The sequence below is a fragment of the Myotis daubentonii genome, chromosome 1 (genome assembly GCF_963259705.1).
Source record: "Myotis daubentonii chromosome 1, mMyoDau2.1, whole genome shotgun sequence".
NCBI classification, from domain to species: Eukaryota; Metazoa; Chordata; class Mammalia; order Chiroptera; family Vespertilionidae; genus Myotis; species Myotis daubentonii.
Genome location: NC_081840.1, coordinates 20,616,662 through 20,638,892, shown reverse-complemented (window position 1 = coordinate 20,638,892; position 22,231 = coordinate 20,616,662). Strand labels below are relative to the sequence as shown.

At 55.1% G+C, this 22,231-nt stretch overlaps 1 protein-coding gene across 2 annotated transcripts in view; it reads left to right on the top strand.

Annotated features, from left to right (window-relative positions):
• The window catches only part of ESRRB (estrogen related receptor beta), a 178,224-nt gene extending 157,515 nt beyond the window's left edge, over positions 1 to 20,709 (top strand). For both annotated transcript variants that reach the window (XM_059689620.1, XM_059689610.1), the window contains 4 exons: positions 1,747 to 1,857; positions 2,371 to 2,532; positions 10,885 to 11,154; positions 17,313 to 20,709. In XM_059689620.1, coding sequence (XP_059545603.1) covers positions 1,747 to 1,857; positions 2,371 to 2,532; positions 10,885 to 11,154; positions 17,313 to 17,557 — 788 coding nt within the window. In that variant the 3' untranslated portion in view covers positions 17,558 to 20,709. The remainder of the gene's footprint in view (positions 1 to 1,746; positions 1,858 to 2,370; positions 2,533 to 10,884; positions 11,155 to 17,312) is intronic.
• The last annotated feature ends 1,522 nt before the right edge of the window (positions 20,710 to 22,231 follow it).

The window sequence follows — 22,231 nt, the reverse complement described above, 5'->3', positions numbered from 1 at the left end:
TACTCACAGTGGGGGTGGGCTCAGGCCCCCCAACTAGACCCACAATAGGGGGGTTGCCTTTGTACAGGAAGCAGGGTGGGATGCTGAGTCTCCCGGCTATAGGGTGAAAAGGAGGCAACTGATGAACATCCTGAGCAGTGACTGCATGCCCCCCCCCCCCAAAAAAAAAGACAGGTCTCCTGGGGCAGTCTGCTAGGCTTGATGAGCTCAAGGCAGCCTCCTCGCCCTCCAGGAGGTGGATGTGTTCAGAGCCCTTAACTGGAAGCACATGGGATGGGCACTCCTTCCTGGAAGTTCCTTTAGGGCATTTAAAGAGGTGGCCCCTGCCCGCTAGGTAAACAGTAATTTTACTCTCAGTTGTTCTGCTCTGGGAAACTTCCTCTCCTGTACATCCTGTACATGAAACAGCCAGAAAACCACCCCCAGCTTGAAGGGGATCTAAGCTTCCATTCTGTTCAATTGGGATTATTCCTGCCTTCCTCTTCTCTCCTCTCCCGCCCCCCCCCCCCCCCCCCATTCCAGGGGAGGCCTGGGCTGATAGGACCTGCGGGCACTGCAAGCTGGGAGGATGGAAGGAGCCAGGACCCGTGGAGGATGTACTGGGGGAGGGCAGGGCTCTGAAGATCTGGACTGACTGGGGCTCTGGGAGGGTGGAGCTTGACCTTTGGGGAAAGAACGGAAAGTTGAACTTAGGGGGTCAAATCAGAGCGGGGGCGGCCGCTGAGCTCTCTTCCTCTCAGGACTCTGGCCCCGACTTCTCACGTGTTTTAGTCAAGGCCCATTTCATGGTCAGGAAAGGCCCGCCCTTCTGTTTTCTGTGTTCGCTTCCACTTTGGAGCTGACGTGGTGGGTACCATCCATCCTTTTGGGTCAGGCCACGCAGGGGGTGGCCAGTCAGCTGTGTGCCCTTGGATGAGGTGCCCTCTCCAGGCCTGCCCACTCTGCTTGCTTCTGAGGGTGTCAGATGGTACAACGTGTCTGTCTAGACAGCAGGAGCAGGGGGAGGGGCGGGTTTCTTCTGAAAACCAGGGACCCAGTAACAATACGGATCTCTCCGGGACGGGGCCTCCCTCCTGGAAATGCGTGTCAGTGTGAGCGGCCGCGCTGCTTCTGCAGCTGCTGCTGAGACATCTCTAGGCATGGATTTCCCAGATGTGGCCGGGGCCGCCTGCGTCCGCATCCTGCGGAGACTTTGTATAGATGACCGACTCGAGACCTCTGGCCTAGAGTCTCTGAGGGTGGGATCCGGAAATTGACATCGGCAGGGGGGGTCCACCCCGATGCTGTCTAGGTGAAAAATTTGAAAATCCTTATTTGAACTCTTCTGAGGCACTTGCCAGTGTCGGGTACCCCTTCCCTCGCTTGGCAAGCTGACTCACCCCTCCCCCGATTCACAGCAGGCCTGAAACGGCCCGTCTTCCTTCCCAGCACGAGGAGGAGCTGTTGTTGCTTGTTCCCTTTCAGAAACAGAAACACTCAGGAGCTGCAGGTTGCTTGGGATGGATTTCAAGAGGATGCTGAATCCGTAGAGGCAGGACCGGGCCCGGGCAACTGGAACGGGCCATTACTGTAGAAAATTGTTTCGGGATTGTCCAGCCACCTGGCCTGAGGCTGGCCATCAGCAGCTGTCAGAGGCCATCAGGTTGTGGCCCTGAAGGACTCAGCCAGGGCTGGAATCCCAGTCAGCGCTGACAGCCCTGGTGATGTCGAACAACTCCTGAGCCTTCCTGCCCTTCCTCCCAACAGGTGTGCGTCTTGACCGAGTGCGTGGAGGCCGCCAGAAATACAAGCGACGGCTGGACGCGGAGAACAGCCCGTACCTGAGCTTACAGATTTCCCCACCTGCTAAAAAGCCATGTGAGTGCCAGGGCCGTCCATGCCCCTTCTGCCAGCATCTGTACTGGCACATCTGACATCCCTCAGGGACATACCACCTTCCCAGTGCTGGGTTATGGGACACTGTGATCTGGGGGAGGAGGCATCAGTGCCTGACAGTGGTGCCAGGTGCTTCAGAATGAGACCGTATTCAGAAGGCCTTTCCCCATGGGGTGCCCCAGAACGTGGCTCCGAATGCAGCGTGGTCCTGAGGGGCCTGGGCTCCAGCATCCAGAACATGCCCCTCTAGCCGCCCACACGCAGCGGGCTTTTCTTGGGAGAACTAACCAGGCAACTTCCCTTGGAGGCTCTTGCTCAGCAACCGGAGTCACCACGGCCAGCAGCCCTGTGGAGTCAGGAAGGGAGGGACGATTACAGCCATGTTTGACCTTCCCGGGCTCCTCATACCTGACTTGTCTTCCCGACCCCTCCCGGCCTCCACCCCGGCCCCGTTCCTTGTGCCAGCCATTTACTTCCCTCCTTTGGTCTCTGCAGTGACCAAGATCGTCTCCTACCTGCTGGTGGCTGAGCCAAACAAGCTCTATGCCAGGCCTCCCCCTGGCATGCCTGAGGGCGACATCAAGGCCCTGACCACTCTCTGTGACCTGGCGGACCAAGAACTTGTGGTCATCATCGGCTGGGCCAAGCACATCCCAGGTGAGTCACATCGGGGCAGGGAGAGAGTGCATGCAGGGGCCCCGGCCGCTCTCCCCACAGCCGGCCTCAGGAGCCCAGTGACACCTTGGCAAGCCTGTTTGCCTCTGGTTTCTTTGTCTCTCCCTGTGGGAGTGGAGGTGAGCCTGTGTTCGGAGGGTCCCGTAATGTCCCTAAACCTCTGGGGGCTCCTCAGAACTGGTTATCATTATAAAGGGGTTATGATTGCATCTACAAGGGGTGATATTCAAAGGGCAAGTTCTTTGAATCCTTGTAGACCTTATTGGAAACATGCTGGAAAACAAGGCAGGAGAGGATCCGCTCTCTAGCTCCGTGAGGGGCTAGTGGAGTGGAACGGCTAAGAACATGGCTTGGGAATCAGATGGGGAGTCAAATTCTGGGCCTGCAGCTTTCTAGCTGAGTAACCCTGGGCGGCTCAACCCGCCTCTCCAAGGGACTTATCTCCCACATGGGCTGCGCCGTGAGGCTGACATGTGGCCATACGCGTGCACACGAGGCACATGCTAACGTCAGCTGCATGCTCACTGTTGCCAGCAGGGAGGCCTGTCTCCTTGTCTGGGTTCTTTGATTTTGCGATCATTTCTGGCCTGGGAAGTATATGTAACGGACATGCTTTAGACGATACAGACTTTTCTTCATTGCGTGCGGCCCCTGACCCCTTGTTCAGCTTTCCTTGCTCTGGATAAATGGTGGGGGCTGGTTTTTTATTTTGTTTCTGTAGACACTGGCACCCACATGTTTTGTATGACCTACACGGTGGGGACCTTGCTGAAGTCTGTGCAGTGTATCCCTTTAAGGTTCTAACACACTCGCTCGTCGTGCGGTGGGGACAGCCTATTGTCCTCTGGCGCTGGCTCTCCTGGACTTGGATCCTCGCTCGCCATGTGGCACGGGGCCCCTCATCTTGTCTGCAGGTCCTTTTTCTGTTTGCTTGTCACGAGCTCTGAGTGATGAACACGCTTACATGCTGATGTAGCAAAGGTGTCCTGGCCTTGAGATGCCGAGGCCCACCCAGGCCCACAGTTGGTGGGGCGAGTGAAAAGGTCTTCATGAGAGTCGTGCGCACAGCTTACAGGGAGGTCCCTCCCGCAGGCAGGGGATGGTGGGGAGCTGTGTGGCTCAGAGGGGATGCTGGTGCCATTTAGCCAGCAGATGCCTACAATCCCCACTTTGGAACTCCCTGTGGCCCGAGATATTTTGACTCAGGGGTGGGCTCGCTGGGGATCTGGACTGGAGCGCCCTCACTAAGGAGCTCAGCCTCTTGGGATTACACACTCAGTGGTTTTGAATCTGTCCTGTGCTGGTTCAGCACAGATGTGGGGTCAGGCCACTGCTTAAGACACCTCAGCCTGGATTGCTCCACTAACCCAGGGCCAAATCGGGCACAGCTCCCCTGCACCCCTCCCCATCACTCACTCCTCTTCGGGGTTGAGCAGATACAGTACCCAAGCGATGGCTCAGGAGTGGCTCCTGGTGGTCCTCCGGTCCATTGCTTCCCTCTCCTACCACCCAGCCCTGCACCACCTCCCAGAGGGTAGGGTAGAGCTAAGAAGCACCCTCTCCCCTGCACCCATTTCTCCCCTGCACCCATTTCTCCCCGTCCATCCTATCATCCCAGCGCTGTCTCCTGTTTGTGCCCAACCAACAGGGCAGTGGGCAGAGCAGAATGGTTCCTGGGGATACAGACCTGGGTTCTGATCCCAAGCTGCCCTTTCTGGGCACCTCCCTCCCTCCCTCCCTCCCTCCCTTCCTCCCTTCCTTCCTTCTTTCCTTCCTTTCTTTCATCAGTCTCCTCTCCTGGGAACTGGGACCCAGAATAGAGCCCCTTTCCCAGGTGCTAGGAGGATAGGGCACACTTGGCCCAAGCCCACACACAGCAGAGATCATGACCATCGTTGCTAGCACATTATTGCAGATAATGTTAAAAGCCCCCATTTGCATCATCATTTCTCTTTGTCCACAGCTGAATTCTTTTTGATTAAAAAATAAAATAAACACAGGTGCTCACTTGTCTGCCTCAAACACTAATTTGCCTATTTTGCATAAATCTGCATGCTGAATTATTTGGGCCTGACCTTCTAGTGTTTACTAGTAAGGTAAAATTAATTAATAGAGCTCCTGCCACTGCATGTAAACCTCATATTAAGGGCGATGACACATCAAGTGCCTGATACATTTAAAGATCTGCATCCTTTGGCCCATCGACTGAAGGGTCCCAGGCTTGATTATGGTCAAGGGTGTGCACCTTGGTTGCAGGCTCAATCCCAGTCAGGGCACGTGCAGGAGGCAGCCAATGATGTGTCTCTCTTACATCAATTTTTTCTCTCTCTCCCTCTCTCTCTCCCCCTCCCTCCCTTCCACTCTCTCTAAAGAATCAATAGAAAAATGTCATTGGATGAGGACTAACAAAACAAACAACAAAAATTATCCATCTTATTCCCAAATGAGATCCTTGGGACAGAAATTAATCTAATTCTTGGTATCAGCCACAACTCCTAGCAAGAGATCTTACTACATACAGTCAGTGCTCAATAAATGCATGCAAAGGCAGCTAGGAAGCACCCTGTGGGTGCTGGGCTCTGGGCCGGAGGCTAGAGGATACCGAGGCATGAGATGTGGTTCCCTTTGTAAGGACAGAGGCTCCGGCTCCTCTTCAACGCTCTATTCCTGAGTAAGGAGCCAGTCCGGCCTCTCCAGGAATCAAAATGGACAGGAGCAGACATGACCCAGGTGGGCTCGGGCCTGCATCCTTCCTACTAGGCTTGCTCTCTTTTTGGTTTCCTTCCTTCCTTCCTTCCTTCCTTCCTTCCTTCCTTCCTTCCTTCCTTCCTTCCTTCCTTCCTTCCTTCTTTCTCCCTTTCCCTTTCCCTTTCCCTTTCCCTTTCCCTTTCCCTTTCCCTTTCCCTTTCCCTTTCCCTTTCCCTTTCCCTTTCCCTTTCCCTTTCCCTTTCCCTTTCCCTTTCCCTTTCCCTTTCCCTTTCCCTTTCCCTTTCCCTTTCCCTTTCCCTTTCCCTTTCCCTTTCCCTTTCCCTTTCCCTTTCCCTTTCCCTTTCCCTTTCCCTTTCCCTTTCCTCACATCCATTGGTTTGCCTCCTGCATGAGCCCCAAACAGGGCCTGGGCTGGGGAGGAGCCTGCAACCAAGGTACATGCCCTTAACTGGAATCGAGCCCAGAACCCTTCAGTCTATAGGCCAAAGCTCTAGCCACTGAACCAAAGTTAGGCCTTCAGACTTGATTGGGCAGAGGCCACGGAGGAAAAGTCCCCAAGGGCATGAGATGCTGTGAACGGTCTCAGCACAGAAGCTGGTGCTCACGCAGCAGCAGCACCGAGCGACCCGCTTAGCCAGAGGAAGGCTCGTTTCAGCACAAACTCATTCCCAGCAACCCCCCCCCCCCTCCAATTACCAGGGCGTTGAACACACAGGGTGAGCCCTGGGGAACTCATGCCTGATTGGGATTTGCTCAGAGTAACAGCCGCTCTTTTGTGTGAGTCAGGCCGAAGTCTCCCTCCCCCAGATGCTGATTTTCCAGGTGCTGGGCTGCCCAGGGGACAAGCCCGAGCCTTCAGAGTGTCCACTTCTTATTCCCTGTGAGCAAGAGGTTGGAACCAGAGCCCTGGCCTTTCACAGCCCGTGGGCACCACTTGACGAATTGCAGCCTCCAGGTGTGATTAGCTGGTTCTCCCAGTTCAGGCAGCCTCCAGGCTGCCCCAGCCGGAACTTTCTCCTGCCAGCCCCTGGGGAGCCCCCACGGCCCTGCCGGCTGACACGTGGTGGCCTTTGCAGGGGACCCCAGAGGCGTCCCCACAGAGGGCCCCTCAGCGGCTCTGCTCCCAGGTAGCCACCGTCTGGCCGCACTGAGAGCAGAATGCCGGCGGCCGATGAAATATGGGCTGCCGAGTGACAGCAGCTGTGTCTGGAGTGGCCTCAGAGCCTATAATTACATCTCCCTTTATTACCTCTGCTAATGGCCCTCCAGGTCGACAGAAACGATAATAAATTAACAGATTATGAACTCCACTTGCCACAAATTATGTGCTCTCTCTCTCTCTTTTTTTTTTAAATTCTAGGAGCTCCTGCTGTCAAGTCACTGGGGGGTGGGGGGTGGTGGAGAGCCTGACGTTGTTATTAGATCAGTTGGTGCAGATAAAGCAACTTTCTGTGGGCGGCAGAGCTCAAGGTGGGAGACCCCAGGAGGGCGGGCCCAGGGGCAGCCGGCTGGGGCAGAACCCGAAGGGACCAGTGCCCTCCGGGTCAGCCAGGCACAGGGACGGCTGCACTCCTGGGGCACGGCCACGCCCAGCCTCTCCAGCGGCCCCCTGAGCCCCAGAATTGCTAATTACTTGATGGAGGAGCAGAGGAGCCCAGGCAGAAAAGCAGAAGTGGAGGTGCTTCGCTGAAGGGCAGGGAGGAATGGCTCAGACCCTTTGTTTGAGTTTAAGTAAAAGAAGGAATATGTGCTTCTGGCAAAGTTGTGGATGTGACAGAGGGGTGGAGTTCCAAATGCATCCCTCTGGGAGTTTCCTGTACCCGAACACCCACCCACTGCGCGCTCGCGGGTGTGTGTGTGTGTATGTGCTCACTCACACGTGTTCTCCTCCCCTCCGTGGATCATACTATAACTTGCTGTACCTGCTTCTTCCATTTAATTATATACAGTAGTATAGCACCTGCCATGTGCTAAGAGTGCTCTAAATGTTCCGCACCTAAGATCATTTAATTCAAACAACCCCCTGAGGTCAGGGCTGTTCTTATTCCTGCTTTACTAATGAAGGAACTGCGACACAGAGAGCTAGACAGCCAGTGGTCAGCAAAGCCGGGATTTTAATACAGGGCCCGGCCCTGGTCTCTGCCCTTCACCCTTACTCCCTCCCTTACGCTCCTGAGTATCTTCCACATCCACACACATTCTACCTCATTCTTCTAGTGCACCATTTTTTTTTAAAACTAATATGGGCATTTGTATAATAATTATATGTATTACATGGGTCACATCTGGGTTGTTTCCTGCTCTGGGCCATTTCAGACGGAGCCAGCAGACACCTCTGCACGTGTAGCTGGTGCTTTTCTCTCTGGGAGGAATTCCCAGCCGTGGAATCGCTGGGTTGGAGGGCGCGTGCCTTTCATTCTGCACTTGGTTTAATTCTATCCTTGGACACCTTAAACATGGACAGGTTCAGAAGCCCCAAATAGGCAACAATGTATTCACAGAACTCCCGTCTCGATCCCTATCCCCTCCTCCTTCCTCTTCGAGGTAACAGCTTTTATTTCTCATTTTCCCTCCTAGTGTTTCTTTTCTCAAACATTAGAAAAGGTCAACTATTTCCCCCTTCCTTGCGCCAAAGCCTGTGTGCGTGCCTGGCACTTGGCATTTGGGTTTTCAAAGCTATTCCCAGCTCCTTTTGAAGACGCTCATGGAGGAAGGGAGAAGTCAGGGGCGGAGTCCACTCAGATCAGATCAGACGAGCAGGGCGGTCTGGGCACGGGCCTCGGGGCATATACTCCGATGGTGGCACACAACTCTCCCAGGAGCTGTCTCCCTCCCTCCCCAGCCTCGGCCTCTCTCCCCACAGGGCAGGCCTGTCTGACTCAAAGGCAGCTACATCCACACTCACTCTGAAGGGCGAGGAGGGGCTGACCCAGTCCTTTGGGCACAATTTCTTATCATCTGGGAGTCAAGGCCCAGTGGCATTTGTCCGTTCTCTCCTCCGACTTGAACATTTGTTGGGCACCTTCTTGGCATCAGGATGGGAGCTTGGCAGTGGGGGTGGGAAGATAACAGGAAGCTCAGGGCACGGGGCACACAGACACTGAGGTGTGTGCTGTCAGAGCTCCTGGTCACCTTCGGGGCTCAGCCCCAAAGTCTCCTCTTCCAGGAAGCCTCCCAGGCTCTCGCTTGGGCCACACCCCCATTGTGTGTTCTCATAGCCCCCCATCTCCTCATAGCTCTTCTTATATGGTGACATGCGGTACTTGGCGTGTCCTTCCCTCTTCACTGCGAGCTCTTGAAGGCTGAGCCAGTACCAGTTCCGGTTTGAGCTGGCCATCCTGTCCCTAGGGCCTGGCACTTAGTAGGTGTTCAATAAATGCTCGTTGGATGAATGAAGGGGCAGAAGCATGCTATTCACGTTCTTCTAGTGATCGCACCTGCGTGATTAGCCTCACAGGGGGCTTTTCTCCTTTTCCTCACCCTCCCCCTGTGCCACCTTCCAATTCAACTGTCTATTAATTTCTCCCCATCTACCTCCTACCTCTTTCCTCCCATTCTGTCTGCTTTCAGATGCCCCCACCCCAGCGCCGTCCCCGCTTCCCTACATACACACACCCCCATGGGCTGGCTGATTGGTATCTGTTAATTAATGTCGCCCAAGGCCTCTCTTGCTCAGAAGCCCGATAAGGGAAATTGGATGTCCATTTCCATCTATCTTTTATTACCTCCCGGCTCTCCCCGCCACCACGGGGAGCCACACACCGGCTCCCACCCCGGGATCTGGACAACACACACGCCCCTGACCCTCTGTGCTGCAGCCCGTCCCCTGAGAAGGCGCGTCAATCCAGGCTCGCCCGAGTCATCAGGGTAATTGATCCGGCTCTTTTGTCGGTCACGCCGGATGCCAGCAGTCAGGTGCTCATCCAGGGCCTGGGCTGTGCAGATCGGGCCTGGGAACCGCGATGATAGACTAAGAGGGTGCTCACAGGGGCAGCCTGCCAGGTAAGGGGGCTCCAGACCCAAGGGTGCACCCTATAGAGGAACACACATGGACAGGTTGGAAAAGAGGGAGGACAGTGTTTTTTTAGAGACAGAAGGCAGCAGAGGAGGGTGGGACAGACACCATGGAAGCCTAGAGTGAGGGATCAATCCAGAAGCTTGGGGCCACCCCAGGTCTCCAGTCCAATGGGAGAAGAGAGTCATGCCAATAGCATGCTAACAACATGCCAGTAGCATAGCAACAACCATAGCATAGCAGCCATCACTACCGCCAGCTCAGGTTTGCTGAGCACCCACTGTGTGCGGGGCGATGCTCAGTGCTTCCACTCACCATCCTCGTCCTCACAGCCCGCGCATCCAGGCTGGGTCAGGTTCTAGGTCTGCAGATGAAGTGATGAGTCCCACACAAGCACATTACCCCGGAGCCCCTGACTTTCTGTTGCCACGACACCTGGTGCAAGTGGCTTTGTGGATACTGTTCCTCTTTTCAGCACATCTGGCATGCTCCGTGTTGGAACCAGTCACTGAAGTTACCACTGTGTTTAGTGACCAGCTGTTTGAAAATCAGTTTCCTCTCTTCCTCCCTCCCTCCCTCCTTTCTTCCTACCTCTCTGGCTTGTGTATCAAGATGGTCATTGACCTTGCACAGTTAAGCACATATAATGTAATTCCAGTACATTATTCTCATTTTGCTGATGAAGAATTTCATCTCATTATTAATAGTAATAGTAAGAGCTCCGCAACTGTGCTGTGAGTTCTGTAACCATTGGCTCACTTAGACCTCACAGCGACGCTCTTAAGCGGGCACTACTGTTACACCCATTTCACAGACAAGGAGACTGAGGCGTGGAGAAGCTGCACAGCTTTCCCAAGGACAGCCTACAGCTAGTAAATGGAGAGTCGGGATGCAAGCCCAGGCAATCTTGAGAACACATTGGACAAGACAGGGGCACAGTTCTGGAGCCATCCCTATGCCCAGGCTCACAGGATACAGGACTGCTGCGTCATCGTTAAATGCAGAGTAATGGCCTGGGCAGCGGGGTTCTGACCCCTGGGAAGACAGGCTGCCCTGTGACAAAGTGCCCCCTGACCCTGGGGGCCCCTGAGCATTTTGTAGCCCCAGGCTGGAGGTCACCAAGGTCACTGGCCAGGAGCAGCTGGGTCCTGCGCAGCTGGGACTCTGCACTGAGGGGCAGGCACCACTTCAGCACTTTGAAGCCTTCCGGGGCTCGAGCAGACTGGGGAGCCTGGAAACTGCCCAGACTGGAGGGGATCCTGTCCTGCCACCTCCTAATTCTATGAATCCAGCAACTCCTTAAATTACAAATGCATTTCATTAATCAAAAAGCCTCTCAAGACATTTGAAAAATACCATGGAACTAGCAACAATGATGATAATAACAAGTGTCAGCGTTGACTGAGCTCCTTAGGTAAAGTCTTTTCCATGAAATCCATGTCTGACTCATTCACCAACAAAATGACGCTGAGTCCCAAAGGTACGGGGAAGGGCAGGATCCCAAGGTACCTGGACCCCCGCCCCCTCCGGCCCTCCAGCCAGCCTCAGGGAGGCCCTGGCCCGCCCGCCTGACCGCGGCTGCCCTCCTTGTGCCCTCTCCCCTCTCGCAGGCTTCTCGAACCTCTCCCTGGGGGACCAGATGAGCCTGCTGCAGAGCGCCTGGATGGAGATCCTCATCTTGGGCATCGTGTACCGCTCGCTGCCCTATGACGACAAGCTGGCGTACGCTGAGGACTACGTCATGGACGAGGAGCACTCCCGCCTGGCGGGGCTGCTGGAGCTCTACCGGGCCATCCTGCAGCTCGTGCGCAGGTACAAGAAGCTCAAGGTGGAGAAGGAGGAGTTTGTCACGCTCAAGGCCCTGGCCCTGGCCAACTCAGGTAACCGTGAGTGTGGGACGTCTTCTCGGGCCTGGGGAGCACCCCTCTGAGGCCTGTGAGGGGGATGAGGTGAAGATACTGGAGGCCCTTGTCCCCAAAGATTGTACCAGTGCAAGGGGAGGTCTGGGGTTCAAAGGGTGGCGACAAAGGCCAGCATTGGCCGAGCTCTTCCTGAGCCCTGATTTGCAGGCCACTATGCTGGGCCCGTGACCTCCAGGCCAGCACACTGGTCAAGGACACAGATTTCAGAGCCAGGTGACCCAGAGTCAAATCTTGCTTCTTTCACTTGGGCTGGCTGTTTTACGCTGTGCCTCTACCTGTTCATCAGTAAAATGGGAACAGTAAGCAGTCCCTACCCCACAAGACTGTGGAAATGATTTATTTGTATGTAATTAAAATTATATTGACAAAATACCTGGCCCATAATAAGTGCTCAACCTGTTAAATAAAATTAGCTGTGAACTTATTTCATGCTTACAAACAACCCAAGGAGCAAAGTTCTTATTTTAACCCCATTTTACGGATGTGGAAACAGGCCCAGAAAGGTGAAGCCAATTGCCCAGGGTCACACAGAGCTAGGAGTCCAACCAAGGTCCTATGATTCCAAAACCAACCTGAGCTCATGCCCATTCTTTGAATCTCTCAATCAAATTGCTCGGGTCCAAGAGAGAAAAAAACTTCCCAACGGAGTTGTTTAGTCTGGTGTTCAAAGGAGGCCTCGTTCCATTTCTTCACTCCCACCAGCTCCTGGGGAAAAGGGCTGACACAGGGGAATGAGCTTAAACGTATTCTAGTCTGTGTCTGCACTTGGCGTCCACCTGTGCAGGGCACCATGCCGGACGCAGAAGGAAGGGAAAGGCAAGGCCCCTGTCCTAGACAGTGTCAGCATGCGCACGTGTCGTTCTGCGGCAGGATGGCACAGTTAACGAGTTAACTGCTCAAGTCTGGGTCGGATGGACCCAAGTTCAAATTCTAGCTCTGCTCCTTTTTTTTTAATGATTTCTTTTTTAAATATATTTTTATTGATTTCAGAAAGGGAGAGGGAGATAGAAACATCAATGATGAGATAGAATCGATTGGCTGCCTCCTGCATGCCCCTTACTGGGGATCTAGCCCGAAATCCAGGCATGTGCCCTTGACCAGAATCGAACCCAGGACCCTTCAATCCGCAGGCTGACGCTCTATCCACTGAGCCAAACCAGCTAGGGCTCTAGCTCTGCTCTTTGGTAGCAGAGTGACCTTGGGCAAGTTGGCAATCTTCCTAGCTCTGTCCTTGAGTGTCCGGGGGTATCCCAGTGCCTCCTCCAAGCACTTGTGTATGAAATGATTGACGGAAGATAAAGCACTTAGCCTAGTGCCTGGCCTGGAGGAAATGTTCAATAAATATTAATTATTACCATTATTATTAATATTAGAGGGCACAGAGCGTTACTAGCATGCGGAAGAGGGAGAGCTGGCTCAGACGGAGACAGTACAAACAGAGCAACCAGCTGGTTTGCTTGATATTGTGGTGCTTCTCCTGAGAGTCCCACATCCCAGGAAACCTCAGTCCCTGGCTAACTGGGTCAGTGGGTCCCCCTCACAAATGGCTCCATAGAGAACACAGAGGACACTGCTGATGCCCCATCTGACCTCCTCCCCTGGGTCCCTGGGTGCGGGCCCAGCTGCTGAGTTTTGCTGCTGATAGCTCACAGTCCCCCCCTTCGCCAGAGACTCACCCTCACCTGCCTTGCCGGGAGGGGTACCTACCCCACCCACCCCTTGGCACCTTCGGCCAACGGTGGGCCCACACGGGGGAACCAAAGGCTGAACTCCTGTCAGGGTCGGGTCAGGCTAAGCCGAGGCCGAGTCCTTACCTTGCAGGCCCCTGCCCTGTCCCCTCCCCCTCCCTCTCCCCCTCCTTTCCTTTCTCCTGAAAGCATGCCCACTATGAACCCCATGCGTCTGAACCCCTGCCTCAGCCCCTGCTTCTAGGGAACCTGACCTAATCCAAAGAGGGAAGCATTTTTTTTTCTTAGTTCAAATCCCTTTTATTAGTAAACCCATAGAAAATAATAATTTAAAATTTGCAAGCTTCTGTAGAGACCATTTATGCCATAAGATTCCCCTGTTGTATTGCGTGTTTTGTTGGAGAATGACAGTGCTGTTGGGGTTTTTAGTAGCTTTAGATTGACAGGATGAGCAGGTGATACCCCTGTACAGTCCCCCCTATTAGGAACATCTTGCATGGGTGTGCTCATTTGTTACAATGAATGAGCCAATATTTATGTTATTATTAACTAAAGTCCATAGTTGCCATCAGGGTCTTTGCTCTGCCTTGTACAGGTCTAGAGGTTTTGACAAATGTGCAAGGACAGATCTCCTTCATCCCATGTCCTACCGAGTAGCGGTACCTCCCTCACCATCCCCTGTGCTCGCCTGCTCAGCGCAGCCTCTTAAGCAGCGCTGCGGGGGGGCTGGGAGTGTGGTGGGCACAGGGAGGGGACACAGTGAAATCAGAGGGCACAGTGCCACCACAGTGAGACAGCCAGGCTGGCAGGCCTTGGAGGGCGATTTGGAGTCTCCTGACCACTTCATAGCAGACCTGAGCTCAAGCTTATCCCAGCTGGGAGGAGGGAGTAAAGGGGGGAGGCCACTCAACTGTCACCTTCATGCCCCCCGCCCCCACTCAACACCACGCTGCAAGGACTGTCAGGAGGCTCTGTAGCCTGACCAGTGGCTCTCGCCTTGATCTCAACACACACAGACATGCACCCACGCTTACAGATATTCATGCACGCACACACACACAAATATATACATACGCTCACACGGATATGCACACACCACCTGAGGTTTGGTGACATGAGCCCATTGGAAGCTTCCGCTAGCACCCAGCTTAGCCTATATACACTCTGGGTCATGTGAGACGAAGTTCCAGGAGCCTGGACTTCTTGCCCCAGTGACATCTACTGGGCTACCCTGCCACTTCTGTGCAGGGACAGGAAGCCTGAGGCGGAAGAGAAGGAGTTGGTGATGCTCAAGGCCCTGGCTGCACAGTGGAGCAATCAGCTGCAGGCAGAAACGGGGAAAGAACAGGGCTTTTGGGGGGTTAGGCTAGAAGAGCAGTTTGGGGTCATAGAGGCCCCCAGCTGTGAAGGGATTGGGAGCCATGAAAGATAGAGGGGAAGAGGAAGTGGCCTGTCCCCAGCCGCAAGGTATGCAAGTCACCCAGGCTGCACAGTGTGTTAGCTGGAGGAAGGACAGGGGCGGGAGGTCATCCTAGTGGCAGCCCCAAGGGCCACTGTGGGAGCCACTGCTCAGGTGGAGTGGATGGGACAAGGCCCCTCAGTGGCTCAGAGGGCTGACACTAGGCAGGAGGGCGAAGCACATCAAAGACAGGCTGAGCCCCAAACCATGGTCCCTTGGGAGCCTGCTGGCCGATGTTCACCCCGTGTGCTGGCCTTCCAAGCCTCCCTGACAGCAGGAAAAAAATCATCGCCATTGATTTTGTAATTAACAGTTTATCAATGCCATCGATACAGACGTGCTGATGGATTGCAAAGAAATTAATCCTGCAATGTTATTTTATTTCATTTTTGGTCGAAGGCAGCTGCCAATTTTGGCCTCCTTGGGGAGGTGGGGGAGGGGAGGGGAAGCTGGCAGAGGCAGAGGGTCTGGATGGCCAGGTCCCAGCCGACAGGGCCTAGCGCATCTGAAGTGCACACTCTGTAAACAGCTGGGCGAGTAGGAAGGGAGCCCTGCTGCCTCTGCAACTGGCAAAGGAGCCCTCACCGCCTTGGTATCAAGGAGCAGAAAGTGTGGCGGGGCCTTGGGTCTGGGGCCAGTAACATCCAGCTCTGCTAGGGCACTCATCCCGTTTGGGTCCTCACCATCCTATCTAATAAAAGGCTAACATGCAAATTGACCGAACAGCGGAAAAACCAGAACGACAGGTCACTATGATGCACACTGACCACCAGGGGGCAGACGCTCAACGCGGGCTCATGGCCTGCAAGCGGGTGCAGGCCTGGTTGAGGAACCCCTCGAGTGCACGAATCTTGTGCACTGGGCCTCTAATAGTGAGAATAGTATCATGTACTAGGTCAGTGATGGCGAACCTATGACACCCGTGTCAGAGGTGACACGCGAACTCATTTTTTTGGTTGATTTTTCTTTGTTAAATGGCATTTAAATATATAAAATAAATATCAAAACTATAAGTCTTTGTTTTACTATGGTTGCAAATATCAAAACATTTCTATATGTGGCACGGCACCAGAGTTAAGTTAGGGTTTTTGAAAATGCTGACACGCCGAGCTCCAAAGGTTCGCCATCACTGCTCTAGGTGCTCACTAAGTGCCTGGTAACGTGCTATTTCCTTTAACCCTCAGCACCACTCTGTGAGGTATGCACTCTTAAGTGCTCCATTTTACAGACCAGGAAACGGTCTCCGAGAGCCGAAGTAACTTGGCCAAAGCCACGCAGCATCTAAGACTCCAGAGTCTTGTCTAGCTCATCCTACTGCTATCCTCCCAAGAGAAAGAGGCAGGGCCCTTGAAGGCACAGGCTGAGTGTGGACCAGGGGTGGTCATTGGTGTCCACTGGCTGGTGCAGCTGCCCTTGGTATTCTGGTATCCAAACCAACCCAACATGCAAGGGAATTGCCCCGCTCCTTTGAGTAGTTCAGGAAACTTGCCCAGTCCTCCTGGATACCCCTCAGAGCTTCAAGCTCACTGATCCACATGCTCCCTTCCCCTCCCACCTTTGGCAGGCGCTGGGCTGCAGTTCAGGGTGGCAGCTCGGGGTCTTGAAGGAACCTCAGAAGAAGGCTGTTATTTTCCCTGCGGTCAGGGAATGGGTTTTAGATTTCCTTTGCTTCAGCTCAGACCTGACTGTAACCCAACTATCAGCAGGCACCTCCTGCTCTGAGATTTAGGTAAATTTTGTTTGAACCCCCAATTCATGTCCTGAGACCAAAACATTCCCCAGGGTTTTAGATTGCAAGGGCGCCTTCCAGCAGCTACCTTCATCACCGTGCCTCATGTGTCCAGCCATGATTCTCAGTACCCACCATGTTCGCTGCCACAGGGCACCCCGACAGCTTAGCCTCTTCTTCTATGTCTGTGTTCTGTAATCAGCATTTTGTAAGGTTAGCGATTGCACTGAAGGCTTGAGCTAGTGTCTGGCATCAGCATCAGCAGAAGTGATGGTGCTGATGGTGGTAGTGGTAATAGTGGTGATGGTGTGATGGTAGTGGTGGTGTTGATGGCAGTGGTTATGATGATGGTGGTAATGATAATGATGGTGATAGAGGTGATGATGGTGGTGGTGGTTGTGATGATAGTGATGGTGGTGGTGGTGATGATGGTGGTTGTGATGATGGTGGTGGTGGTGGTGATGATGATGATGGTGGTAGTGCTGGTGATGATGATGGTGGTTGTGATGATGGTAGTGATGATGATGGTGGTGGTGGTGATGGTAATGATGGCGCTTGTGATGATGGTGTGATGGTAGCGATGATGATGGTGGTGGTGTTCATGATGATGGTGATGGTGATGGTTGTAATGGTGGTGATGGTGATGGTGGTTGTGAGATGGTGGCTGTGATGATGGTGTGATGGTAGCGATGATGATGATGGTGGTGGTGGTGGTGGTGGTGGTGATGGTGATACCACTAGCTGGGCACTTACTTTGTACTGTTTTAAACCCTTGACTTGTATTAACATATTTAACCTCTTGAGGTAGGTATGGCTATTATCTCATTTCACAAATGAAGAAAATGGGGCACTGAGAAGTTAAATAACTTGCCTAAAGTCACACAGGTAGCAAGTGAGGGACACAGGGTGCCACCGCCACCAGTCTGGCTCCAGAGTCCCCCCGGCTCCTCAGGGCAGTTATAGGTCTGTTCAGGTTCAAGCCCTTCAGGGTCTCCGCTTCTGTCTCTCAAAATGTCCTGCATAGATAGGATCTCTCGCTGGACCCAACCCTAGCTCTGCCATTGGCCTCTGTGACCTCCGACTGGCAGCCCAGCCTCTCTGAGCCTTGGTTTTCCTCTCCCTAAAATGAGGACTTGGGTGGCTCCAAAGCAGAGCCCAGGGTCCTGCGGTGCCCCCCCTCCCCCCGCCCATGGCGGCGCTCTCCACCCAGGGCCCCTGACGCTCTCCCTTGTGCCCACAGATTCCATGTACATTGAGGACCTGGAGGCGGTCCAGAAGCTGCAGGACCTGCTGCACGAGGCCCTGCAGGACTACGAGCTGAGCCAGCGCCACGCGGAGCCGCGGAGGACGGGCCAGCTGCTGCTGACGCTGCCCCTGCTGCGGCAGACGGCCGCCAAGGCCGTGCAGCACTTCTACAGCGTCAAACTGCAGGGCAAGGTGCCCATGCACAAACTCTTCCTGGAGATGCTGGAGGCCAAGGTCTGACGGCCCGGCACTCGGACGGACTCCTGCCTGTGGACAGACAAACGGCCGGCCGGATGCAGAGACCTCCTCAGCCACCAGCCTCGACCTGCAAGCCCGTGTCATGGCCACGAGCAGTCCCAGAAGAAGGGGCTACGTGCCTCCCGGCTGCGTGCAGAGGCATTGGTGTTGGGGGGCGGGGAACGGGGATGGGAGGGCAGGGCGTGGGGCTCATCTGTAACTGGCTTTTTCTTTGGTATGTTTTTCCTCCTCCATGGGCAGTGCTGAGACTGGAGACCACTGAGGAGGGGCCCTCTCCCCACCAAACCACCCAGAGGCAGCTCAGACATTTCCACCCTCCCCCACCCCTGGCCTGGTGGGCAGCGCTGGCACCCAGGACTCTGGCACACTCACGTGGGTACCACCTGGAGCTGTTCCTTTCTCAGAGGGCAGGTGCTTGTCCTGGGAGGCCCTGCCTACTCTGGGGTTCCAGAGGTCCCTCAAGGGGCCCTAGACCTTCCACAGGCCAGCAGGCCCCTCCCTCCACACATCCCCTCAGCTCCGCACACACCCAGCTCCCAGCAGGGACTCACTGTCAGGAGAGCAGCTGCTAGACTCATGCATTTTCCTGGGCCCTCGGTGCCCTGTCTCCCTGAACCTGCCTATCTCTTCTCCCCCAGGAACCCCCTGCTGCTCCCCGCCCCCACCTCAGAGCTCACTGAGACCCTGCTTCAGCAGCCAAGGTGGGGCCCACGGCTGGAACAGTGTTAGCTCACAGAAGAGCTCCCAGGCCCCCCTTTCTCTTTGCCTTTACCGTCCCTCTGTCAACCTTCAGGGCAGTCCAGAGCTGGTGGTCTGTGGGACGTGGGGGATGTGCAGGGCCCTGGCCCCGTCCCAGGACACCCTGGGCACCCCGAGTCTAGGCTGGCAGTCCTGGTAGGACCCGGGCAGGATGGAGAGAGGCCCAAACCAATGTTTGCTGAGCACAGAAAACCCCGAAGCAGAGAGAAGCAGGATGGGAAACCTGAAGACGGGGAGCTCAGTGGAGGTCACCAGCCTCTGATTGTCCTGGTTCTGGGGTAGTGGCTCCCAGGACACCCCTCCCTGCATTCCAAAGGGCTGGGAGAATGGGTGCCATGGGGTGGAGGTGGCTCCGGCCGCCCTCTAAGCAGGTGTGGTCACTGGGAGGGCCCAGCTCTCCGGCGGAACCACGCAGCCCCACGCTGCTGTGAGGGGTGACCAAGCACCCCAGCTTGCCCAGGATGTCCCTGGTTTTAGCACTGAAAGTCCGTGTCCCGGGACATCCCTCCGTCCGGGAAAATGGGGACAGCCTGCCCCCCGAGTGGCCGCGAAAGTCCGTTGTAGCCAAGGGGGGCGGACGGCTCTGACCGCCCCGTCTGGTGTGACAGGTGGCTGAGGGCAGCTTAGGGGCCCCGAGGATGGACGATGCCCGTCCCGGCCTTGTGACTGCCTTGTGACGCAGGCATCAGAGCCGCCCCACCTGGGACACTTTTCTGGGGAATCCACACCCAACCTCCGGTCACCTGGAGAGGCAGGCAGACCCCACCCACCCGTCGCTAGGACCCCAGGAGGCCAGGCGCCCTCTTCCACACCTTCGTGGTCTTTCTAAAGCAAACCGGGAACTGCGGTTGCTGGTCCCCTCCATCTCCACACGGACCAGTTTCCCAGGCAGGAGGGCTGGCTGCCGTCCTCCCTCCTGAAGGAGAGGTGAAGGGTTCCCAGGGACTCAGACCAGGGACGTGCTCCCCTCCCCTGTGGCTGTGGGGAACCCAAGGCCACCGCCACTAGACAGTCAGCATTGGATTACACTCCGTCCCTAGCTCTGTGTGGGTCCCCACCGTCCCTGGTCTGGATGGACACACAGACACCTCAGCATCAAGGAATGGGGACCAAAGCCCACGTTTAACTTAACCGTTAGTGGCCGTGCCCTGAGGTCTGAACTGGAGAACTCCGGGTGCGAGAACGTGCCCCTCACTGTGCCGAGTGCTGGAGGAGGCAGGCCAGAGGGTGCATCTCCTCACCTGGGCTCCCACCTCTATGGGGCATCACTTCCTGCTCCAGCGTGACGACCGCGCTGCCAGCCTGGCAGGGCTTGTGTCCCACTGGCACCTGCAGTCCTCTCCTGGGAAAAGCCTCTAAGGGCACCACCACTGGCTTGGAGTGGGCAGTGTTCTGTGCCCGGAGCAGCTCCCTCGAGGCCCCTTCCCAGCAGAGAGGGGTGGTGGCCCTGGGTGTCAGTCAGGTGCTGCTGCTGATGCTTTTAACAGTTTAACTGTTAGGGCAACGGAAGTCCGCTCAGTGGGACGGCCCTGCGTGCACCTGATGGAGCCACGGGCCTTCCCAGAACATTTGGGGCCAGCTTCTAGGTGGGAAGCCTCGCAGCACTGAGACCTCCCTGGGAAGAGGGTGGCCCTGCCTTAGAGGGGGGGGGGGGGTGCGTTGAGGAGAGGTTAGGGACACCCAGCCCCCCAAACAGGACAGAATTCAAGTTTACCCCAAACCTGCTGTTCCGGGAACCCTGTAAAGCGGACATGGCCCTTCTCAGTTGTACTTTAATGATTCAGGTCGACATAAGAAATAAAGTGGAAAAATCCAACCATGGAGAAGGTGGTACTGGCTGGGTTTTGTTTGGTCCCTGTGTCCCCACCCTTTCTGAAGCCTCTGGCTGGTTTTATCACGCGTGACCCTGGATGGTGGCCCCAGGTTATGCATACAGGAAACCAGTTCTTTCCCAGGGGGAGGGTCTCAAAGCCAGAGTGGGGTGTGGGCTGGGAGGCCATGGCAAGGCCTCAGAGGAGCTGAATCTGCACGCAGGCCACTCTTCCCTCCCCCTGTGCAGATGGGAGAGGTGGGGAGGGGGGAGCCTGGGAAAGTGGAGACAAACCTGTGACAAGCGGAGGGGCCCATGCCCAGGGGACAGCACCAAAGAAAAGCACTATGTGGAAAGATGATTTTATTTTCTAATAATGCTAATGTGGCTGGAATGGCTTAAGATGTATATATTTTTTAAATGGCATCCCTCATCGCATCAGCACCTGTGGTATTTCCTCTGTATGTGTTATCCCCAAGACGCCCCTGTACATGCAACCCCCTAGGATTCTCCAGTCCTGGTCCCGTGTATCTGGAATCTAATAAATAAGGAACGGCCTATTGGAGATTTCTTCACCTTATCTTTGGGCTGCTGTTTCCTGGACGGCACAGCTCTTGGGTCTCAGGCTGATGCCAGGAGAGGCTGTGAGAGGACCAGCTCAGCCTCAATTCTCTGGGCAGTCAAGTGTGTTCAGCAGCAACCTCAGGGCTGCAAGTGGAGAAGTCTGATCCAGGTCTACTGCTTTGTAGACTTTCAGCGTTAATGGTGAGGCCACCTGATTGCGCTTGCACCCTGGTCCCATGTTCAAAGCCTCTCACTCAATGCGGGCCCCTACGAGAGCCGCGAGGCCACGTTCATTGCCTAGCCACTCAATCCAAAGAAACGGTCCAGCAAACCACAAAAGAACTAAAGTGGTCAAGTCTTTACCCTGAGCATTGTCAACATCACCGGTGGGATGTTCAGTTATTAATGCGCAGCCAAACTTCATCAGAAACCTCTTTCTTCACAACCTCTCTCCCTCGCAGCAGCTGCTCCTGAAAACCCCTTGGGCATCTCCACATGCCCCCAGCTCTCCCTAACTCAGCCTCCGTGGGCGGCCGGATTCAGCCCTTTGTTAGCTAGGTCAGTGGTTGCCAACTGGTGGTCCGTGAGGTACGAAAGGTTGGCAACCACTGATCTAGATCAGCTCAGCCTCTTCTCTTCTTTCCATCTTTCCACACAAGCTAGATTCAGAAGCTGATCCAGTAAACAAATCTTTCTCTAGTGAAGGGTGTGGGGTGGGGGTAGTGGAGCAAATCTCACCACCTCAGACATTTCATTTTGCCTCTGTGGCAAATTCACGTTGCCCCCAAAGAACAGCCACCACCTGGATTCCCAGACAGCTGTCCCTTACCTGGCCTGACACTTTGTTGTGCAAAGGACAGTATATAGTTTCACAGACCCAGGACGCACCCACCTCTAGCCTCAAAGGCGGGCAGTTGAGTCTTATTTCAGAAAACACCCAGAAAAGCAGATCTTTTCTTCCCAGGGTGTGCTCACGTGCCTCATTCCTCGTTTTCCTGCCTGACACCAGTCCCTCTCGACTCTCATTCATCACCTGGTACGGGGCTAGATTGGGGGGCCTGGTGGCGGCTCCCAGCTGAGCAGAGAAGATAGCAGTTTACGAGGGCATCTGAAACAGGAGACTTTCAGCAGCATAGGGGAGTGTGGAAAGGGAACCAGTCTGGCCTTGGGGTGGGAAGGTTGTACTAGGAAACCATCCTGGGGAAGCAGGTGGAGGCTGCGACCTAGAGGAGGGGAGAGGCCAGGTGAGGCTGGGGGCGGCATCTCAGGCAGAGAGAGAGCTCCTGAGGAATAGAGAGGGAGAGAGAGCGAGGCTGGTGTGCTCTGGGCTTGCTCGAGAAGCTGGAAGAAGACCATCTGCCTGGCTGGTTGGTGGCGGAGGGGAGGACAAGGAGGCTGGAAAGCAGAGAGGCCAGATGGCACAGGGTTTGGTCAGCCTTGGGGAGGACATGGTTGCCTATCCTAGGACAGGTGGGAAACCCTGGCAGAGCTTTAAGCAGGGGAGGGACATGGTCAGATCTGCC